Source organism: Manis pentadactyla, chromosome 9 (genome assembly GCF_030020395.1).
Source record: "Manis pentadactyla isolate mManPen7 chromosome 9, mManPen7.hap1, whole genome shotgun sequence".
NCBI classification, from domain to species: domain Eukaryota; kingdom Metazoa; phylum Chordata; class Mammalia; order Pholidota; family Manidae; genus Manis; species Manis pentadactyla.
In genome coordinates, this window is record NC_080027.1 from 123,260,181 (window position 1) to 123,278,532 (window position 18,352).

General features: G+C 52.3%; 1 protein-coding gene across 6 annotated transcripts in view; it reads left to right on the forward strand.

Annotated features, from left to right (window-relative positions):
- The window catches only part of PIK3C2B (phosphatidylinositol-4-phosphate 3-kinase catalytic subunit type 2 beta), a 59,548-nt gene that overhangs the window by 31,063 nt on the left and 10,133 nt on the right, over positions 1 to 18,352 (forward strand). For all 6 annotated transcript variants that reach the window (XR_005029704.2, XM_036909672.2, XM_057508083.1 and 3 more), the window contains 14 exons: positions 894 to 1,089; positions 2,132 to 2,254; positions 5,580 to 5,747; positions 6,191 to 6,302; positions 7,443 to 7,585; positions 8,869 to 9,057; positions 10,261 to 10,354; positions 10,519 to 10,613; positions 11,070 to 11,250; positions 12,045 to 12,152; positions 12,765 to 12,857; positions 13,709 to 13,838; positions 14,653 to 14,789; positions 18,028 to 18,197. Coding sequence is in view for 5 of the 6 variants with exons in the window: in XM_036909672.2 (XP_036765567.2) it covers positions 894 to 1,089; positions 2,132 to 2,254; positions 5,580 to 5,747; positions 6,191 to 6,302; positions 7,443 to 7,585; positions 8,869 to 9,057; positions 10,261 to 10,354; positions 10,519 to 10,613; positions 11,070 to 11,250; positions 12,045 to 12,152; positions 12,765 to 12,857; positions 13,709 to 13,838; positions 14,653 to 14,789; positions 18,028 to 18,197 (1,939 nt within the window). In the remaining variant the exon portion in view is untranslated. The remainder of the gene's footprint in view (positions 1 to 893; positions 1,090 to 2,131; positions 2,255 to 5,579; positions 5,748 to 6,190; positions 6,303 to 7,442; positions 7,586 to 8,868; positions 9,058 to 10,260; positions 10,355 to 10,518; positions 10,614 to 11,069; positions 11,251 to 12,044; positions 12,153 to 12,764; positions 12,858 to 13,708; positions 13,839 to 14,652; positions 14,790 to 18,027; positions 18,198 to 18,352) is intronic.

Below are 18,352 nucleotides of genomic sequence, written 5' to 3' on the forward strand. Positions count from 1 at the left end.
TGTGGTCTCTGTCCAGATACCTTTTCTCCCCCTGGCCCCTTAATTTATGTGCCCAGGTCTGCCAGTGAGTGATTGAGTGTGTGTGCGTGTGTGTGTGTGTGTGCACGCACGCGTGCTTTCCTGTTTGAGGCAGGGACACAGCTGGAGAGCACATTTCTTTCTACAAATGTTTTCTCATTATTTTTACCAGTTATTCCTGTGGTGTCCCTGGGAGATGGTGATGAGGTGGGATAATATCAGACTGGGGGTAGGGAGAGAGAGTTAGCCCTGGGTTCTGGGTGGGAAAACTGTCCTTTGGGTAGGTTGTAATTATTCTCCAGGTGGGCTTGGCTCATAAGCCTAGTGTTTCCAATTCAGGATGGGCTTGGGGAGAAGGTGAAAAAGAGTGTGTCACTAGGATTTCCCCTTGAGTCTCTCAAGCAGGACTTTGCCCGGTGGAGCTCATATCTCTGGATTCTTGGCCTGTGAGTCCCAGTCTTTTGGATTTCATAGACCAATAATATGTCTGCAATGGATTATTTTAGGGATCGACATAGAATTTGTCAGTTTTTATTTTGCCAAGCAGTGACTTTTTTAAAGTAATGGACAATTATTATTCTGTTTTCCAAAAGGAGAAAAAAAAGACATTTAATAAACACAAACAGTAATAGGTAAAAATAAGGACAGTGTTTAAAATGGAATGCCTGTCGTTTTCTGAGAAGCTCAAAACACACTCCTGCTTTTTCCTCATTTCACCACAGGTGGGTTGACACCGTGTCGGCTGTTAGAAAACAACTGGCATGTGGGGACAACCGTCCTAGAGTATCCCATCCTAGCCACTGCATGGCAATGAGACGGGGCTTGTGAGGCCTCACAGCCCTGCCTCCTGACCTCCTGACCCCTTCCTTTCACAGAGAAGATCGTGGAAGCCCTGACCGCCGCCATCCTGGACCTGGTGGAGCTGTACTGCAACACGTTCAACGCAGACTTCCAGACAGCGGTACCCGGGAGCCACAAGCACGATCTGGTCCAGGAGGCCTGCCATTTCTCCGGGCCCCTGGCCTTCACTGTCTATGCCTCCCACCGCATCCCCATCACCTGGGTTACCAGGTAGGCCCAAGGCTGGGTCGCCTCTAGGGAGAGGGCTGAGTTGGACTTGGAGATAACTTCTGTCTGCGTGTGACCCCGCTGTCCTAAGTTTAGGATCTGTGGCAGGTGGTGCACACTGGCTGAGAGGGCCAAGTGCCCGAGGGGGACTCAGGCTGGGACGTCTCAGAAGAGGGAAGGTCCCTGGAAGCTGGAGGAGAGGCATCACGTGGGCTCCCCAGGGCTGGCTGCGTTGGCATCCCTGCCCCCTCCCACCAAGGCCTGCTGATGGAGATGTGGCGACAGATGGCCGCTTCCCAGATCCAGTGCCTGCCCCGTGGCCAATGACTGTGCTCCCCTGCAGATGCACAAAGGGAGGAGGTGGGGAGGTGGGAGGTGACCCTTTGTCTGGAGTTCCCTCAGCCTGGAGGGGTGGGTGGAGGGGGAGTTCATTTGGAAATCCTCAGGCCTCTGCAGGGTCCCGGCGTCCAAGGCCTGGGGGAACAGGCGGTCAGCTCCACCCACCGCCCCTTCCGGCCCCTCCGCCCCCTCCCTTCCCCTTCTCTCTTTGTTCCGCACTTAATGTATTCCTCTGGGCGATTGGCGGAGAACAAAGGAGGCAGCCTGGGAAACCGGGGCCTTCTCTGACCTCTTCTGTCAGGCACCTGTCACGAGCCACAGGGACCCCCGTGTGTTGGCATTCATGTCGGCATATGTCGTTTTCATCCTGCACCCTTCTCGCCTGCGCATGCGCGCGCGCAGGGGGACACCGGATGGGCTGGGAGCTGGCTGTCAGGGGGACGCCGCATGGCTGGTTCCCAATAGAGGGAAGCAAAACCCCGGGCCCGGCATGGAGCCTGAAACTGGGCAGAGCAATCCAGATTGAGTTGCTTCTCGTGGAGTACACCTCTGCAAATCCAATTTGGCTGTGCTGCCGGGGAACCCCATGTTACAGGCCCCCAGAGACAGAGGAGTTTTACCAGGAGTGATGGAGCTTGGTATAGGTTGGGTGACTGAAATGGGGTTTGGGAGCTGAGTGTCCTGACTTGCTCCCTTTCTCTTGCAGCTATGAAGATTTCTACCTCTCCTGCTCCCTCAGCCATGGCGGCAAGGAGCTGTGCAGCCCCCTGCAGACCCGAAGGGTTCACTTCTCCAAGTACCTCTTCCACCTCATCATCTGGGACCAGCAGTAAGCCCTTCCCAGACTCCGGTGCCCTGACCTCTGCAGGTCTCCACCTCCCGAATGTCCAGACTCAGACCACAGGTCCACGCCTGGATCAAACCGGGCTCTGTCACAAACCCTAACAAGTCATTCGACATCTAAAGTGTCCATTTTCCTAACTCATAAATGGGCACAAGTATCATTTCTACTGCTCAAGTTATTAGGAGACTCCAACAAGAAGTATCCATAAAAGCCCTCTGTAAACCATAAAGGACCATATAAATGTTAAGTATTAGTTTTAATAATATTTCATTGTTGGGGTCTGCTCTCCCTTAAAAGATTTAACTAGTCTGAGTGATTCTCATCCTCTCCTTTTTCCAAAGCTTCCACAGCATAGGGAGAGGGGACTGTGATCTCTCCCTTATAGGTAGAGAGGGGAAGGTTGACCAGAGGGAAGAATAAAAGGCTTGGAGCCGCAGGAGTAAGGCTGTGTATCTTGCCCTTTCTCTAGTCCTAGGTTCTCTTTGGCCTCTCTGTGCCTCAGTTTCTCAAACTGTAAAGTGGGGACATTGCTTTAACCTAGGAGCAGTTGTGGCACTAAAATGAAATAGGTTATAAATATCAATATGAAACCACAAGTACAAGATAGGATTAATCACCATTTATTCAGCAATAATTTGCAGTTGGGCAGGTAGGCATCAGCCAAGCAGTGTCCTGATAAAGTCCCCTGCCTTTTCTGTGCCGCTCTCTCTTCTCCCTTCAGACACTCACAATACCCCTCCTTTGCTGCCTCCAGCTTTACTTCCCCAGACTGACTCTACACATCCTTATTTGCAGAGCAGACCTGCAGCTTCAGTGCTTGGAGTGCAGATTAAAGAGACCAAGAGGGTCCTTGGGGAGGCCAAGGATGCCAAAATAGGTAGATGGAGAGTCTGTGGAAATGCTGGGAGGGGTGGGTCTTTTTGTAGATGGACAGCTGAGGAGGCAGACCCTTTCTCCTATCTTCCCACTTGTGTAATTCTTAGAGCAAAAAAGGTGTAAATTAAGGGCTTTAATTAAACAACCACCACAGCCAGAGAGACACTTTGGAGGCAGAGGATGGCTACCTTAAATGGCTCTGCAGTTTCACCATCCCGCTGGGAGTCTCTGGTCTCAGTTACTACTGCTGCTAAGGGAGGGATGCTGCAGAGTGCTCCGGCCCAGATGGGCCTCCCAGAATTGGCCTTAGGTCCTTTCCCAAGGGTATCAGGAATAGAAAAGCTCCCCTGTTCCCTGATCTCTGCCTCAAGCCCTGAAAGCCTGGGCCCCTGCCCAGAGCCTCGTGGAAAGCATCATCTCAGTACATCCCATCCGGATGCCCACAGGAGACCTCTTGGCATCTTTTTTATCAAGACCAAGGCATGTGGGAGAAGGCCCTGCAGTGCAGGGTTCAAGGCACAGACTGTGGGTGCTGTTAGCCTCCCCTTCTTGCTGTAGGCATAACCACAGACAGGTCATTCAACCCAAAGTGGAGTAGTAACAGACCTACCCTCAGGTGTTTGAGAGCAGTTGGTACATTTTGAGTCATGTCCTTGGCACCATACCCAGCACATGATCAGTGCTTTCTTCTTCATCTCTGTCATCACTGTAGCTGGGGGAGCCCTCTCAGTCCTGCTTGCCCAGTTCCAGGTGACCGACACTGTGGCTGATACATGGAGACATTTGTGCATGAAAATACTATCTGTATAGCCCATTGCCCGTGCAGTAGGCACAATGGCACATAGCAAAAAGCACACAGACAATGTACACACACATTACTGGGTTCCCCTTTTCACTGATGAGGAAACTGAGGGGCACAGGTTTGATAGTTGCCCACAGTTGTGAGTGGCAGAACCAGGACCGGAACCCACACATCCCAGGAGCCCTTCCTGGAGGAGGCAACCCCTGTGATGCGATGTTGAGGAATGGCATGCAAAGGAGAGCAGAGGGGTTTCTCAGGTAGGGAAGAGGTTCAGGTCTTCAGCCAAATGTACTGGTTATCCTACCTGACCATGGTGAGGGACCATGGGGGAGGCTTTGGAGTGCCCGATATATTCAAGGACTGAGGAGAAGGGGGCCTTGGCTGGTCCTAGGGGTTATGGTTTCAGCTGGAAGTATCCTCACTCCCCCTTCTTCCAGATGCTGGAAGCCTCTTCTTGGGTGAAAAGAAAGGATCAGGACTAGCTGCCTCTCCTCTTTGCTATGGGGTCACCTGATTCTCTCTCCTACTGCTGCAGTACAGGGATCAGCCAACTCTCAAAATAGGCCCAGCAGCCACGCTCTGCTGCCCCAGCCAAGCCCTGGCCCGGCCTGGCCGCTGGCCGCTGGAGGGGCCCTAATTATAGCTGTGGGCCCCCCAGGGTAGACGCAGCTGGGGTAGAGCAGGGCTCTGCCACTCCCTGGCGGGAGGAGTGAGGGGCAGCGGTGCAGGAAGGCAGCTTTATCATGAAACTTCTAACCTGGGGCATGGCCGCCCTGCCTCTGTGCCCTCTGGCATAGAAGCTGCTGGGCCCTGGGCTGGCCAGGAGGGTGTGACAGTGTGGACTTTGGCCCAGGCGCAGCCTCCCCAAAAGGTAATATGGATCCTCCCTCTCTTTGCACAGTTCCCCTCCTCTCTCTGTCCCACCCACTGCAGTTGCTTATCTTGAGCTTGGAGGGAGTGGCTGGGTCTGACTCAGGCAGAGGATCCCAGGGGAGAACACTGGGGCCGTGGGTGGTGGCAAGACTTCTGTGTCTCCATCTTCTGGCCGTGTCGCTTTGCATTCGCACTCCCAGGGGACCTCTTCTCTTTAACCCTTTGGCTTTGAAAATGTTTTGGGGTGAGAGCAAACCATCCTTCGGCCTGGAGATGAGGAGAAGAAGGGGACAAGAGAGGGCAGACAGGTGGGAGGAGTGTGGGGAGAATGAGCCGAGGGCAGAGAACTGGGCTGCTTCCGGTTGCTTTAAGCAGCAGGAAGCGGGGTGAGGGATGGGGATCGTTCCGTGGAAAAGGATCGGCAAAAGCAGCCGCCTCTTGGTGACCCTCTGCAGAAGCCTTCAAACAAGGGAAGGAGTATGGCTTCCAGTTCAGGACATGTAGTCCCCTGAACTCCGAGATGGTTTTGGCTTGATGAGTTCTGTCTGCTCAGCATGGATAGTCTCAGAATCGGAAGGTGCCTCACTCTGCTGAGAGGCTGCAGAAACACCAGGCGGTGCTTCTGCAGGAAGCCTTCCAGCAGCACGTCCGATATCCTGAAAAGGAGGTTGAATTCTCAGCCTCAGCTTGACTTCTGGGCCGTGTATCCCATGAAGCCACAAGGGTGGCACCTCCTGACTTGGTTTTCTGTGCCCTCAGGATCTGCTTCCCGGTGCAGGTGAACCGGCTGCCTCGGGAGACCCTTCTGTGCGCCACTCTCTATGCTCTGCCCATCCCCCCGCCCGGGTGCTCCTCTGAGGCCAATAAGCAGCGGAGGGTGCCGGAGGCCCTGGGCTGGGTCACCACCCCACTCTTCAACTTCAGGCAGTAAGTGGGCCCCAGGGCAGCCGCTTCTTGGCTTTGGAAGGGAAGCCAGGGGAGAGGAAGGGGCCTGACTGCTGGGCCAGCCAATGCCCCTTGGGGGTCCGGCCATCTAGGGCTCACCAGTAGGGTCTGGAGGTCCCAGCCCTGGCGGAAGGGGCCCAGGCGCAGACTACAGACCAGGACGGTCACTATAACCAAGAGCTACCAGGCTTCCCTGCTACCAGGTCATCCAGACCAGTGTGTGGTTAGCTCAGAAAGGCTTCCTGGATGAGGTGGGCTTTTATAGGACTTGGAAGAAGGAAAAGGCCATGGGCTAAGGGGAGAATGAGGGGAGGTAAGTTGTGGTTTTAAGTAAAAAAGGCAAAATTTTGGATAGGGGTTGCAGGAGGAAACCCATCTCCGCAGCCTCTGGGTCTGTGGCTCATCCCCTTCTCCCGCCTCCTCAGAGTCCTGACCTGTGGCCGGAAGCTTCTTGGCTTATGGCCAGCAACTCAGGAAAACCCCAGTGCCCGCTGGAGTGCACCTAATTTCCACCAGCCGGATAGTGTCATCCTGCAGGTGAGACCCCAGCCCTGTCCACACACTACGCACCCAGCAGGACCACTGGAGAGCCAGGTCCCCCTGGAGGTTTGCACTGGGCCGCAGGAGGAAGTGCTGGGTCTGTGGGCATGGGATGGCGGTGTGACTGAAACTGCTGCATGCCCATGGGGAGAGCTGGGGTGGCAGCAAGTGCTTGGACTGCTGCATCTCTTGGAGGTTCACTTTGGTTCCAAGGAGCCTGAAGCCAGGATCCCGTCCCAGGGCTCAGCTCCTGGGTCTCTGTACTGAACCCACTTATGCCTAAATCTGATATAGTGCCGCCCCCTTGGGCCCTGAGGGGAAGCGCTCCCCCAGCCAGTCTGTCTTGCAGGGTGGACCCATTCCCTGGGGGAAGAAGGCGCTGGTCAGGCCAAGGTCTAGTTACTGTCCTCCAGCTCCCCTTTCCCACAGTCATGAGCTGCTTTGGTATGGAATGTGGAGTATCAAAGTGGATGTAAAATTAAATAAGATGACACAGAATGAGAGTTCCAGGAGGCACATGTTTCTGTCTGACTTACTGCTCTGTGCCCAGGGCCTAGAACAACGCTTGGCACCTACTAGGGTTCAGTAAACATTTGTTGAATGAGGGAATGTAGGCCTCCTGTTCAGAACTGGCTCATTCAGCTCTGATGCCCATTTTAGGAGGATGGACATCGATCTGGTGGCATAGAGCAAGGGGCCCAGTATTGCATGCAGGCTTTAGAGTTGGTAGAGCCCTCTCCTGGTATATGTCCTGTTCCCCCCACCCACAATCAAGCAGCACACTGGTGACCTCCAGGAGCACACTGAAGGCCCCCCGACCTCAGCTTGGAGGCACCCAGTGGCTCAGCCTGGTAACATTTCCATGCGGAGTTCTGGCCTGGGGCCAGTCCCTCACCGAGAGCATCTCAGCCCACCTCTCCCTCACTTGCCCATTGTTTTCTCTTTGTTTCCCTCACTTCTTGCCGGATGTTACAGCCAGAAAGGACTTCAGAGATCACCCAGTCCAACAGGGTTATTTCACAGAGAAGGCTGAGGGGGAGGCAGGGAGAACGGCAGGAACGCTGGCATGTGACCCTGTGGGTGGCAGCCCCCATTCACCTGTCTGTCATCCCCTTGCTTCTCTGATGCCACCCCTAGATTGACTTCCCCACCTCGGCCTTTGACATCAAGTTCACCAGCCCCCCTGGCGACAAGTTCAGCCCCCGATACGAGTTTGGCAGCCTCGGAGAGGAAGACCAGCGTGTGCTTAAAAACATCATGCGGAAGGAGTCCCTGTACTGGTGAGGCCTGGGGTGTCCTTCCCTGTGTGCGGCTCAGGCCCCCACCAATCTGTCACCTTCTAGCTGACCATCTCTCACCCCCCTGCAGGTCCCTGTCCTCCTACTTAGGGTGTAGAGGTGGGGTGGGGTGGGCAGAGCCTCCTAGGCAGGCAGCGGTGGAGAGAGAGGGTTCTGCTAGGGCAGTGCCCAGGCCTTTTCCATGAGTTGACACTAGGCAAAGTGGAAGGTCAGGGGCAGGACATTGGACCTGGGAATGCCCATCCCCACAATGGGGACTTGGCCGCGACTTGCCGGGAGGTTCAGAGCTTTGCCCCACACCCCAGAGAAGCTGTCTACTGCTTGCTATCCGCTGGGGCAGCTGGCTGCCATGCTCACCACCCCGCCCCCACCTCCTGCCCCTTCCACGCCCACAGCCTTTGCCTTTCTCTGGCCCTGTCACTTTCCAAAAAGGATCAGGTGTCAAGGCAAGCTGGCAGCTCTCAGGGGTAAGCGAGTCCAAGCTGATCTCATCCTTGGGCTGCGTCTCTCACCAGGATTGGCTAAGGGGGTTGACGAGCCAGAGGTGGAGATGCTGGTGGGAACTCCTTCCCTGCCCATCCTCTCTGTATATCATCTCTCTGGCTTCTGCATGTGTCTGTGCACGTGGCGGGTCGGAAGAAGTGAGAGGTGGGGCTCATCTCTCCCTGCCAGGCCCCTGCTAGGAGCTGGAATAGCTGAGTGACTGCAGACCCTGCTCCCACTCCTCTGCTGACCCCTTGCTTAGGCCCCCAGCTCCCTCCTCCCATTAGATACCTGGTCTCAGGCAAGCCTCATTAGCTGTAGGGTCTAGGAAACCTCCAGCTGGCTCCAGCAGGCCCGGGGAGGCCGCTCAGCTGCCCGGCCCTGACTTGTGGGGACCACTGCCCTCTGGTGGCTCCACCTGGGAGCGGCGCCCAGGGGCATCCTCGGGGTGGATGGTGCCCTTGGCCTGTGCCTTGGGCCTCATTCGGAGATATCCCTAAATCAGAATCAAAGATGAGATGGGCCCTGGTTCCCAGACTTGACTTCACACATTGCAGTCACCCAGGGGGCATTTAAAAATACCAAAGCCTGGTTTCCCCCGCATCCCAACTCAATAGTGTTGGGTTGTGGCCACGGGCGGGGATTTTACAGAGCTGCTCCGGTGATTCTAACGTGCAGCAGTTGGGGAAGCACTGAGTGGGACAGTGTGAAGCAGTCCCCTGGAGAGGGGATACCCCGCCCTCTGTGCCCTCTCACCTCCCCACCACCCCTCCCCGCCTCAGGCTCACTGATGTGGACAAGAAGCGCCTGTGGGAGAAGCGATACTGTTGCCACTCTGAGGTGAGCTCACTCCCCCTGGTGCTCGCCAGCGCCCCCAGCTGGGAGTGGGCTTGCCTGCCCGACATCTATGCACTCCTGAGGCAGTGGACCCACATGAACCGCCAAGATGCCCTGGGGCTCCTGCACGCCACGTGAGTGTAACGCCCACCTTTCCCGACCACGCGTCTTTCCAGAAGCCAGAGCTTGGCACTGCCCATCCCTGACTTGAGCCAGCCCTGGACAAAAGAGTCAAGTGAGCTTGGAACTCAAGGCTTTTCTGCTTCTCCTCTTTTGCTTTTTTCCTTGTCTCAATTTTCCTCTACGTTATCTTCCTAACACTTTTCACACATACAGCAGAATTAAAAATTCTACAGTAACCATCCACATACCCACCCCCTAGATAACCGTTAGCTTTCGCTCTATTTGCTTTATTGTGTGGGTATCCATCCGTCCATCCATCAGGCCATCTTACTTTTTGCATGCATTTCAATGTAAATTATAGACACCATAACTGTCTCCCAGATACTCACCATGTGTATCATTAACTTGAGCTCAGTGCTCAGTATTTGTTCACTTTTCTTTGGAGGCAGAATTTACATATAAGGAGATGCCCAACACTTACCCGTACATTTGCCGAGTTTTGACAAATGCACACCTCTTTGTAGCTCAAACCTTACCATGTAGTTCCACTTTAACAATCCTCCCTCCCATCTTCCTCTGGAGGGTTCTCCGGAGTACACAAGGCTCCCAGTCTCAGACCCCTGAGCTGCCTTTTCCAGATGGTACCCAGTATTCTCAGCTTTTTTCTCACCACCCTTAGTAATTAAAGGGTACTCGATCCATGTGTCTTGCCTTCAGGATCTTTTGGGGCAGTGATTTTGCTAATTTCTGCTAAACTAAATTCTGCCAGAGTGTACTGGCTGATATAAAATTCCACGGGTTTCTCTGACTCAGGTGGCAAGCTTTGCGTTAAAGGGTGGTACCAAGACAGTAATGCTTCGACTCAGACAAGGGCTTTTTGATGTTGGGAATTTAGGGAGTCAAGGAAGAGATCTTAGGGAGTGGGGTTGAGGACCTTGTCCCATTTTCTTCAAATCATATGGACTGAAACAGATGACCCCCTCATCCCTCCGTGGCCCTAGGCCAGCTCTGACCAAGGGGCAGGGCCATTCTCAAGCGCTGTTGTCCGGAGAAGGTGCTGAGGGTTCTTCTAGTGGCTTTTGCAGACCGTGGGGCATATTGTGCTTTCTCCACCCATGCCTCTGAAGCACAGTGGCGAGGCTACCTGCTCACTCCAGCCCCGCAAGGCCTGTGGCTGTGGCTGGCTTATCGGGTCCCTGGGCTCTGTTCTGCAGCTTCCCGGACCAGGAGGTGCGCCGTATGGCCGTCCAGTGGATTGGCTCCCTGTCGGACGCCGAGCTGCTCGACTACTTGCCCCAGCTGGTGCAGGTTGGCAAACTAGCCTTCCCTCCCCTTCTGATGATCCCGCCCCCCAAGCCCCAGTCTGTCTGCATTCTGCCCCGTAGAGCCCAAGGTCGTCGAGGGATAGTGAGTGGCAGGTGTAGATGGCAGGGAGTCACTGCAGCCTCGGATTCCCTTTCTCCTAAAAACAGGCCCTAAAGTATGAGTGCTACCTGGACAGCCCCTTGGTGCGCTTCCTCCTGAAACGAGCTGTCTCTGACTTGAGAGTGACTCACTACTTCTTCTGGTAAACTATGTGCAGAAAGGTGGGAGGTGGACACGTGTCCTTCACTCGCAAGTATTTCACTGTTAGGCACGCACGGGTGGGGAGCTGAGCCGGCTGGGTTCCAGTGTGGCACCGACGTAGCAGGTGGCCTTGGCCAGCACCTTTCCTTCAGGGACTCCCAGTCCCATGTGGCATGGTGACAATCGTCGCCGACCCTCCTTCCCACCCACACAGGGCAGAAATATCAAGGAGAAATGAGATGCACAGAGGTTCTGGACTCCTCTTAATCACAAAGTGGGCACAGACTGGGATACAGAGGAGCACCTCTGTATGAACTAGGCATACACAGTCTGTTTTCCCTCCCAAGTTTGGGGTGGGTTTTCCAGGGAGCTGGAGCTGGTTAGACCCCTTTCCTGCCGTGCACGCCTGGCCTGTGATCCCCCAGGTGTCCTGACTCCCCACTCTCTCTCCTCGCAGGTTGCTGAAGGACGGCCTCAAGGACTCTCAGTTCAGCATTCGTTACCAATACCTGCTGGCAGCCTTGCTCTGCTGCTGTGGCAAGGGGCTGAGAGAGGAGTTTAACCGCCAGTGCTGGCTCGTCAACACCCTGGCCAAGCTGGCCCAGCAGGTCCGGGAGGCTGCCCCGTCTGCACGGCAGGTGAGTGCGGTGAAGCTGCCTTTACCCATTTCTGGTTCCGGGCTTCTGCAGCCGGTCATTAACTTCTTAGGCATCCTGATCAGCCAGATGACACTTGACAACCTCTGTTTTAGGGGCTGGAAGGAGGAGGTTCTGTCTGTAACTTTCAGGCCACACGTGACAGTCTGCGAGCTGGGTACAGCCCATGGATGTGTTTTGTTTGGCTGGAAAAGTATTACAGTTATTTAACTGTTTGCCTTAAAGGCTAAGCACAGTTATGTAAGCTGTTCACTGCAGAAGAGCACTTAGCCAGAGGGGGCAAGTGCAGGCTGAAATCCCGTCATGCTTTGTTCCCTCTGTCGTGAGTCATAGTCCAGGGCTGCTGTCACCCAGAGGTACCTGTACCTCTTGGCACAGAGGGGCTGTATTAGGCCAGCAGCATTTCTGGTTGCTAACATTTAAAAATTAGGAGATTTTAAAGTCCCGATTGTTGGCTTTTCTTGGCAGCAGCCTGAGTAGTACCTCCCCGGTAGATGCAGCCTGCTTTCTCGGTTCACTGTGGCCTGCGGCACATGGCCCTGTCACCTGCCCGGCCTCCCTGGCTGTCGGGCTTGCTCTGCATGCACTGTGCTGGGCTGGGGTACGGGTTGGGTGGTTCTCCTTCTTCATAGTCTCCTGGAGGTTGTCTGCACCTCTCAGGTGGTTGTTTTTATACCAGCCATTACTGGGCATCCACCCCTGCGAGAGGCCTGGTTCCGAGTGGAGCTAATGGGACCCCTACCTCACCCCACTTCTCCCCTTCCCTTCCTTCCCAGGGGATCCTCCGCACAGGCCTGGAGGAGGTGAGGCAGTTCTTTGCCCTCAATGGCTCCTGCCGCCTGCCACTCAGCCCCAGTCTGCTGGTGAAGGGCATTGTGCCCAGGGTGAGTGACTGGTGGCTTTGGGGCTCTCAGACTGGGGAGGGTCCTCATGCAGCTGATTATTGAGAAATATGAGGAAGAAAGGCATACCTGGGGCCTCTTCCCCGCCCCTAATGCCTGTGGACCTCTGCCTGACAGCTGTGCAGCATGGCAGAAGTGGGTTGGGGCTGGTGAGTGTCTCTCCTGATGATGGTGGCTCTGAGGCCAGGCTGGTGATACTGACAGCAGCAGCATCTCTCGTTTGTGAGCACGGTCCCTGTGCCCTGCATTTTTCTAAGTGCCTCACTCTGGTTATTGCATTTCATCCTCACCACTCTTACAAAGTTGGTAGTCTTGTGAGCCCCATTTTACAGAGGAGTGAACTGAGGTACGGATGGGCAACTAGTGAGATGGGTACAGAACGAACTGAAGGGGTGAGAGGTCGGGTGCCAAAGCTAAGGTCCCGGCCAGCGGAGCCGGGATGATGGCAGTGGGGAGGGAGGAAGGGATGGGGGCTCCTGAGGAAGTGGGAAGGAGCAGCGAGCAGGGGGACTGGCAGCAGCTTGACCCCATGTGCTTTTCCTTCCTGGGCGTGGACCTCCCCGACCCTCGTCGCCACCCTCTCTGCCGCAGCAGGACTGCTCCTACTTCAACTCCAACGCAGTCCCCCTCAAGCTGTCCTTCCAAAATGTGGACCCCCTGGGCGAGAACATCCGTGTCATCTTCAAGGTGAGGACACTGCTCTGCAGCGCGGTGGGACGCCGGCGGCAGAGGGCAGGGGAGGAGGGAGTCTAAGGTTGGCAGAAGCAGCCACCAGGCAGCTCTCTGCCTGTCACTCTATGCCGCCATTTAATATCCAAAAGACTCTTTATGGAAAAGGCAGTCAACTAATTCTGCATGAACTAGGAGCAAAGGACTGGGAGCACGATGTCGAGAGGCGTAGGAAGGCACTGACAGCTTAGTGTGCAGAACTGCCTTCTAGAGGCAGAACTACCCCAACGATGCAATGATAAGGTGGTGATCTGCTTGTCCTGGGGGTATTCAAGCAGAGGCTGAATGACTACTGGCAACAATACTGAAGAGGAAACTAAGATAACAGATGCAGGTTGGACTAGATGAACCCTAAGGGCCTTTCTAATAGATACATCCGTGACTCTGAGGAGTAAATGAGTCTCAGAGCATATAATCTAGTAGGAGAGATGAAACGCACGCACGTACATAACTTCGTAACTTACAATATATATTTGTTGTTTGTACGTTCCAAATCCAAGGTGTAAACATTCCAGTTTACAAAAGGCTTGTTAGTCAGGAGGGCTTCATGAAGAAGAGGAACCCGAGTTCAGTTCAGATGGGGATGTGGGATTGAGGGAAAAGCTGGAACACCAAGTGGGCAAAATGTGGTTCTGGCTGATCTCTGGTTGCTTGACCGGCCGTGAGCTGAGGGAGCGAGTCAGAGGTGTGAGGCGGGGAAACTGGGCAGGCCCCTGGCCCTGGTGTTTGGGCCAAGGCTGCCCTCCTGGGAGATCTGGGAGCTAGGGAGGCAGTGGGATGGGTGCTCGTCACTTTCTTCCTTCATCCAGTGCGGGGACGACCTTCGTCAGGACATGCTCACCCTGCAGATGATTCGAATCATGAGCAAGATCTGGGTGCAGGAGGGGCTGGACATGCGCATGGTCATTTTCCGCTGCTTCTCCACCGGCCGGGGGAGAGGTCAGTCGGGAGCAGGTGGGGCTGTGGCTTGGCCGCCAGGATGACAGGCACCTCTTTGCTTTCTGCCCTTTCTGCCCATCCCCCAACATAAACTGTTGTACTTCTCCAGACAAATGACAAAAGCAAGATTATTTCATTAGAAGTTGTGGAATGCCATTAAAAAAGAAGGCAGGGAGAAAGACTCTTATAAAATAAAACAGACTTGGAGACCTAACAACCAAACATATATAGACTTTGGATCCTGATTCAAACAAGCCAACTATAAAAATGTATTTTTTGGACAATTGGGAGAAATTTAGATAACACACTGGGTTAGATTTGCTTAAAGAATGATTTGTCAATTTTTTGGATGTGGTAATGGCGTGGTGGTTATGACCTTGTTAGTTTGTTAGTTGCACTTGAAATATTTTTGAGTGAAATGACATGTCTGGGATTTGCTTTAAAACAGTCCAGTCAGGGTTAGGGAGTAAAGCAGGGTTGGATGAGTGAAAAAGATGAAACAAGATTAGCCAAAGACTGATAATCATTTGACACAGGGTGATGGTTATCTGAATTCATGATACCATCCTCTTTATTCTTTATGTGTATTGGAATATCCTCATAGTAGAAGTTAAAAAAGGAGCAGGAGCTCTGAAATGAGGAGTCTGCATGGGCTGTGGAACCTGGGGAATGACATCGCTCCCCCTTACTGTCAGGCTTTGTCCAGATGTCCTTGGACTGAATTTCTAGGGAAGCATCCAGAAAAGCTCTGTAGTCCTCTCCCGACAGTCCCTTCTCCCTGCTCTGGAGATGACCCCAACGCCTCCTCCCACAGGGATGGTGGAGATGATCCCTAATGCCGAGACCCTGCGCAAGATTCAGGGGGAGCATGGGGTGACCGGCTCCTTCAAGGACCGGCCCCTGGCTGACTGGCTGCAGAAACACAACCCCGGAGAGGACGAGTACGAGAAGGTAGGACTGGGGGCAGGGGGACAAGGCTGGGGAGCTGCGCCTGACCCTGCACAGGACTGTGTCACCACCAGGTCTAGGTCTGCTCAGGCTCAGCTATGTTGGGAGGAAAGAAATGCTCTTTCTTGTTTGACTGGTGCTTCCAAGTATCTCGGGGTGGTCAAATGGTCATTGGTAGGCTGAGAAAATCCCCTGGTATTCAAGTGAGAAACCTTCACTGAGTTTTGGAGAAGGGGGCCAGTTTTTGAGAAATTGCCTTTATCCCTCCTAAGCATGGATCCTGTTCCTTTCCCCCTATGCCCACCGAGGGGTGTGGTGGTACTTTGTAGAACAAGAGTCAGTTAGAAGAGACCTTAGAGATTATTTTAATCCAAGGCCTCTTTTCATAGCTGTGAATTGAGATTTACTCAGTCGTTCCTAGTTATGGAGCTGGTTTGTGGCAAGGCTGTAATTAGAAGCCAAGATTAAGGTTTGATATAAGACAGAGATGATAGAAAAGGTGCTGATCGGTTCCTCAGGTGGAGCTCCTGGGAAGTGCAGACCTTGGGGACTTGTTCCGGTCCATGGCTGGTCCACAGCTTCCCAGCTCTAGTCTCTGGGTGAATTACGTTTAGAGGAGGGAATAAGTTGTAATAACCAAACTCCTAAGAGACTGACTATAAGCCAGAATGCTTTATATAATTTAACTTCCAAGGGGATCCAAATACTAATTAAATTAATTAATCACTGTATTTAGGTCACTATGCATTGATCAATATAAATTAGTATTTGAAGTTATATAAATTAACATTCTGAGGGAAAACCTAATGGACAGCCAAATTAAATCAGAATGTTGTTTATATCTAATTAGATTATTTTGGGGGGGGAGTAGAGGTTTTTTTTTTAATTGATATATAATCTTCTATTAGTTTCAAGTATACAACACAGTGGTTCAACAGTTAGCCATATTATTAAATCCTCACCCCCACTAGTGCAGCTACTATCTGTCAGCATAGGAAGATGTTACAGAATCATTGGCTGTATTCTCCATGCTGCCCTACTATCTCCCTGACCAACCTACATTATGATGGAGAATTTCTGTGCCTCTTTATCCTCCTCACCTTCCCTACCCACCCACCCCAAATCCTCCCCCCTAGTAACCACCAGTCCCTTCTCAGTGTCCATAAGTCTACTGGTATTTCATTCATTCTGTTTTGCTTTGTTTTTTATAGCCCACAAATAAGAGAGATCATGTGGTATTTGTCTTTCTCCACGTGGCTTAAGTCACTGAGCATAATACCCTCTAGATCTATCCATGCTGTTGCAAGTGGCAGGCTTTCTTTTTTTTTTTTATGACTGAGTAACATTCCAATTATGTGTCCCACATCTTCTTTATCCATTCGTCTATTGATGGACACTTAGGTTGCTTCCATATGTTGGCTATTGTAAATAGTGCAGCAATAAACATAGGGGTGCATATATCTTTGTGTATATATCTTTTTGGGTCAGGGATTTTGTTTTCTTTTAGATGATTTTATATGGTCTTAAATGTTTATATTTCCCAGGGTTTAATTCCTGGCCTGCTGTACACTTTTTGTATTTTTCTTGTGCCAGCTCATCATCTCTCATTGCTTAACTACCACCGCTAGGCTGATACGATGCCTTCCAAAGCCACTGCCCCATCCCTCCCTTGAGCTGTACATTTGACGGCCACCTGCTTGTTGTTCCTTCCACTTGTGGTGCATCCATGCCTCAAAATCGGTATTGGCAACACTGAGCTTTCGTCTCTCCTTCTCTTCTTAAAACCTGCTTTTTATGTGTTTCCTATCAGTAAATGGTATGATTCTCTGTGCAGTCACCCAAGACAGAGCCATGAGCCGTCTTGATGCTTTCGTCTGCCTCACCTTTACGGTGTCAAGCCTTGTTGATTTTTCTTCCCCAATAGCTCTCAAGTCTATCCCCTTCTGTTCCTTTCAGCTGTTTGCTCTCTGTCCTCTGAACCACTGGAGTGCTTCTCCTCCTTCCTTGCCATCCTCTGCTTGATTTCAGAGTTCTTTTTTATAAAATGCAAACCACTCAGTCACTCCTTTGAAGGTCTCTAAAGTTCTAAGTTCTTCAAAGCTTCCCCCATCCTAAAAGATAAGTCCGACATCCATAGCATTGCATGCGAAGCCTTTTGTAATCCGTCCCTGCCTGCCCTGTAGTCCCGTCCATAGCCCTTCACCATCCCATGGTGGCTTATGCTTTAGCTTAAGGGGCTACTTGCATTTCCTCGTTGCCTTTATGTGATGCTATTCCCTTTACCTGGAGAACCATTTCTCCCCCTGCCTATCTCTCAAAACCCACCCCCTCTCTTTTGCAAGGTCCTTGAAGGATGGGTGGGCATTTGCAGAGGGAGGCAGAGAGGGTGCGTGTTCTGCACTTGGGAAGCTTTGTCTTATTCCTGGCATTGTACATTCCCACTTGGCTACGATAATTCTTGCCCTTGGCAGATGACGACTTTCTTGAGTTCTTGGCAATTCTGTGAGCCTCCCAAAGAGCATTTAGGAAACGAAAGGTGTCCATTTGATAATTCCATGTATTTTTACTTCCTGGAAAGTTAGTTAAGGGGACAGATGTTGACCAGATAAAATGAGATGGATATAACCCCTTACCTCCTCCCTTGCTGCTTTAAACTGAAAAATATCTCTAACACATTTCACCAAGCAGAGACATCTGATTTTCAAGTGTAAAATACTCCCTAGAAGTGTTAAGCTACCTTAGCTCTTCTTTGGAATGAAGTGACTTTAATTAGATCAGCATGTAGCTGTTACCAAGAATTGGGAATGGGGGTTGTATAGGGGGCAGGAGCAAGAAGGCACCCTTAAGTTAGCTGTCTCAGTGCTATGCTTGACTTAAGGTGGTCACCATTAGCTGGGGAAGTTGTAAACATTAGCCTTCCTGTCCGGGCTGGTTAAATCTAGGCTCCAGGATGATTTCACTGTCTTTGAATCAATTTCCCTAAGAAAGAAAGGCACAGAAGAAGGTGAATTGCAGATAAAGTGGTGGAGATACACATATAAGCCTTTGATTTCCTTATACCCCATAAGATATGAGAGACGTTTCTATGTGTATGTGTGTATGTTAGTATGTGATGAAGGGTGAACAGGCAGGGAGGGGCAGGGCTCATGAGAGAAAGGCCAGGGCTGGCTGAATTCAGTCCGGCTGTGGCCCCTGGAGTCTTTCTCAGCCAGCTTTGTATCCTCTCCTTCTCTTATCCCAGGCTGTGGAGAACTTCATCTATTCCTGTGCTGGCTGCTGTGTGGCCACATATGTCTTGGGCATCTGTGACCGACACAATGACAACATTATGCTGAAGACGACTGGCCACATGTTCCATATAGATTTTGGACGTTTCTTGGGCCACGCCCAGATGTTTGGCAACATCAAACGGTAAGTCGTCTCCTGAAGCCAGGATGTGTGTGTAGGACCAGGAGGTCATCAGCAGAAACAGTTCAGAGCTGGGACACAAGCCCACGAAGGAAGCGGCTGCACTTCAGAGTGTGTTCCCTGAGCTGAGCAGCTTTGGAGAAGAGAAGACTGGCAAA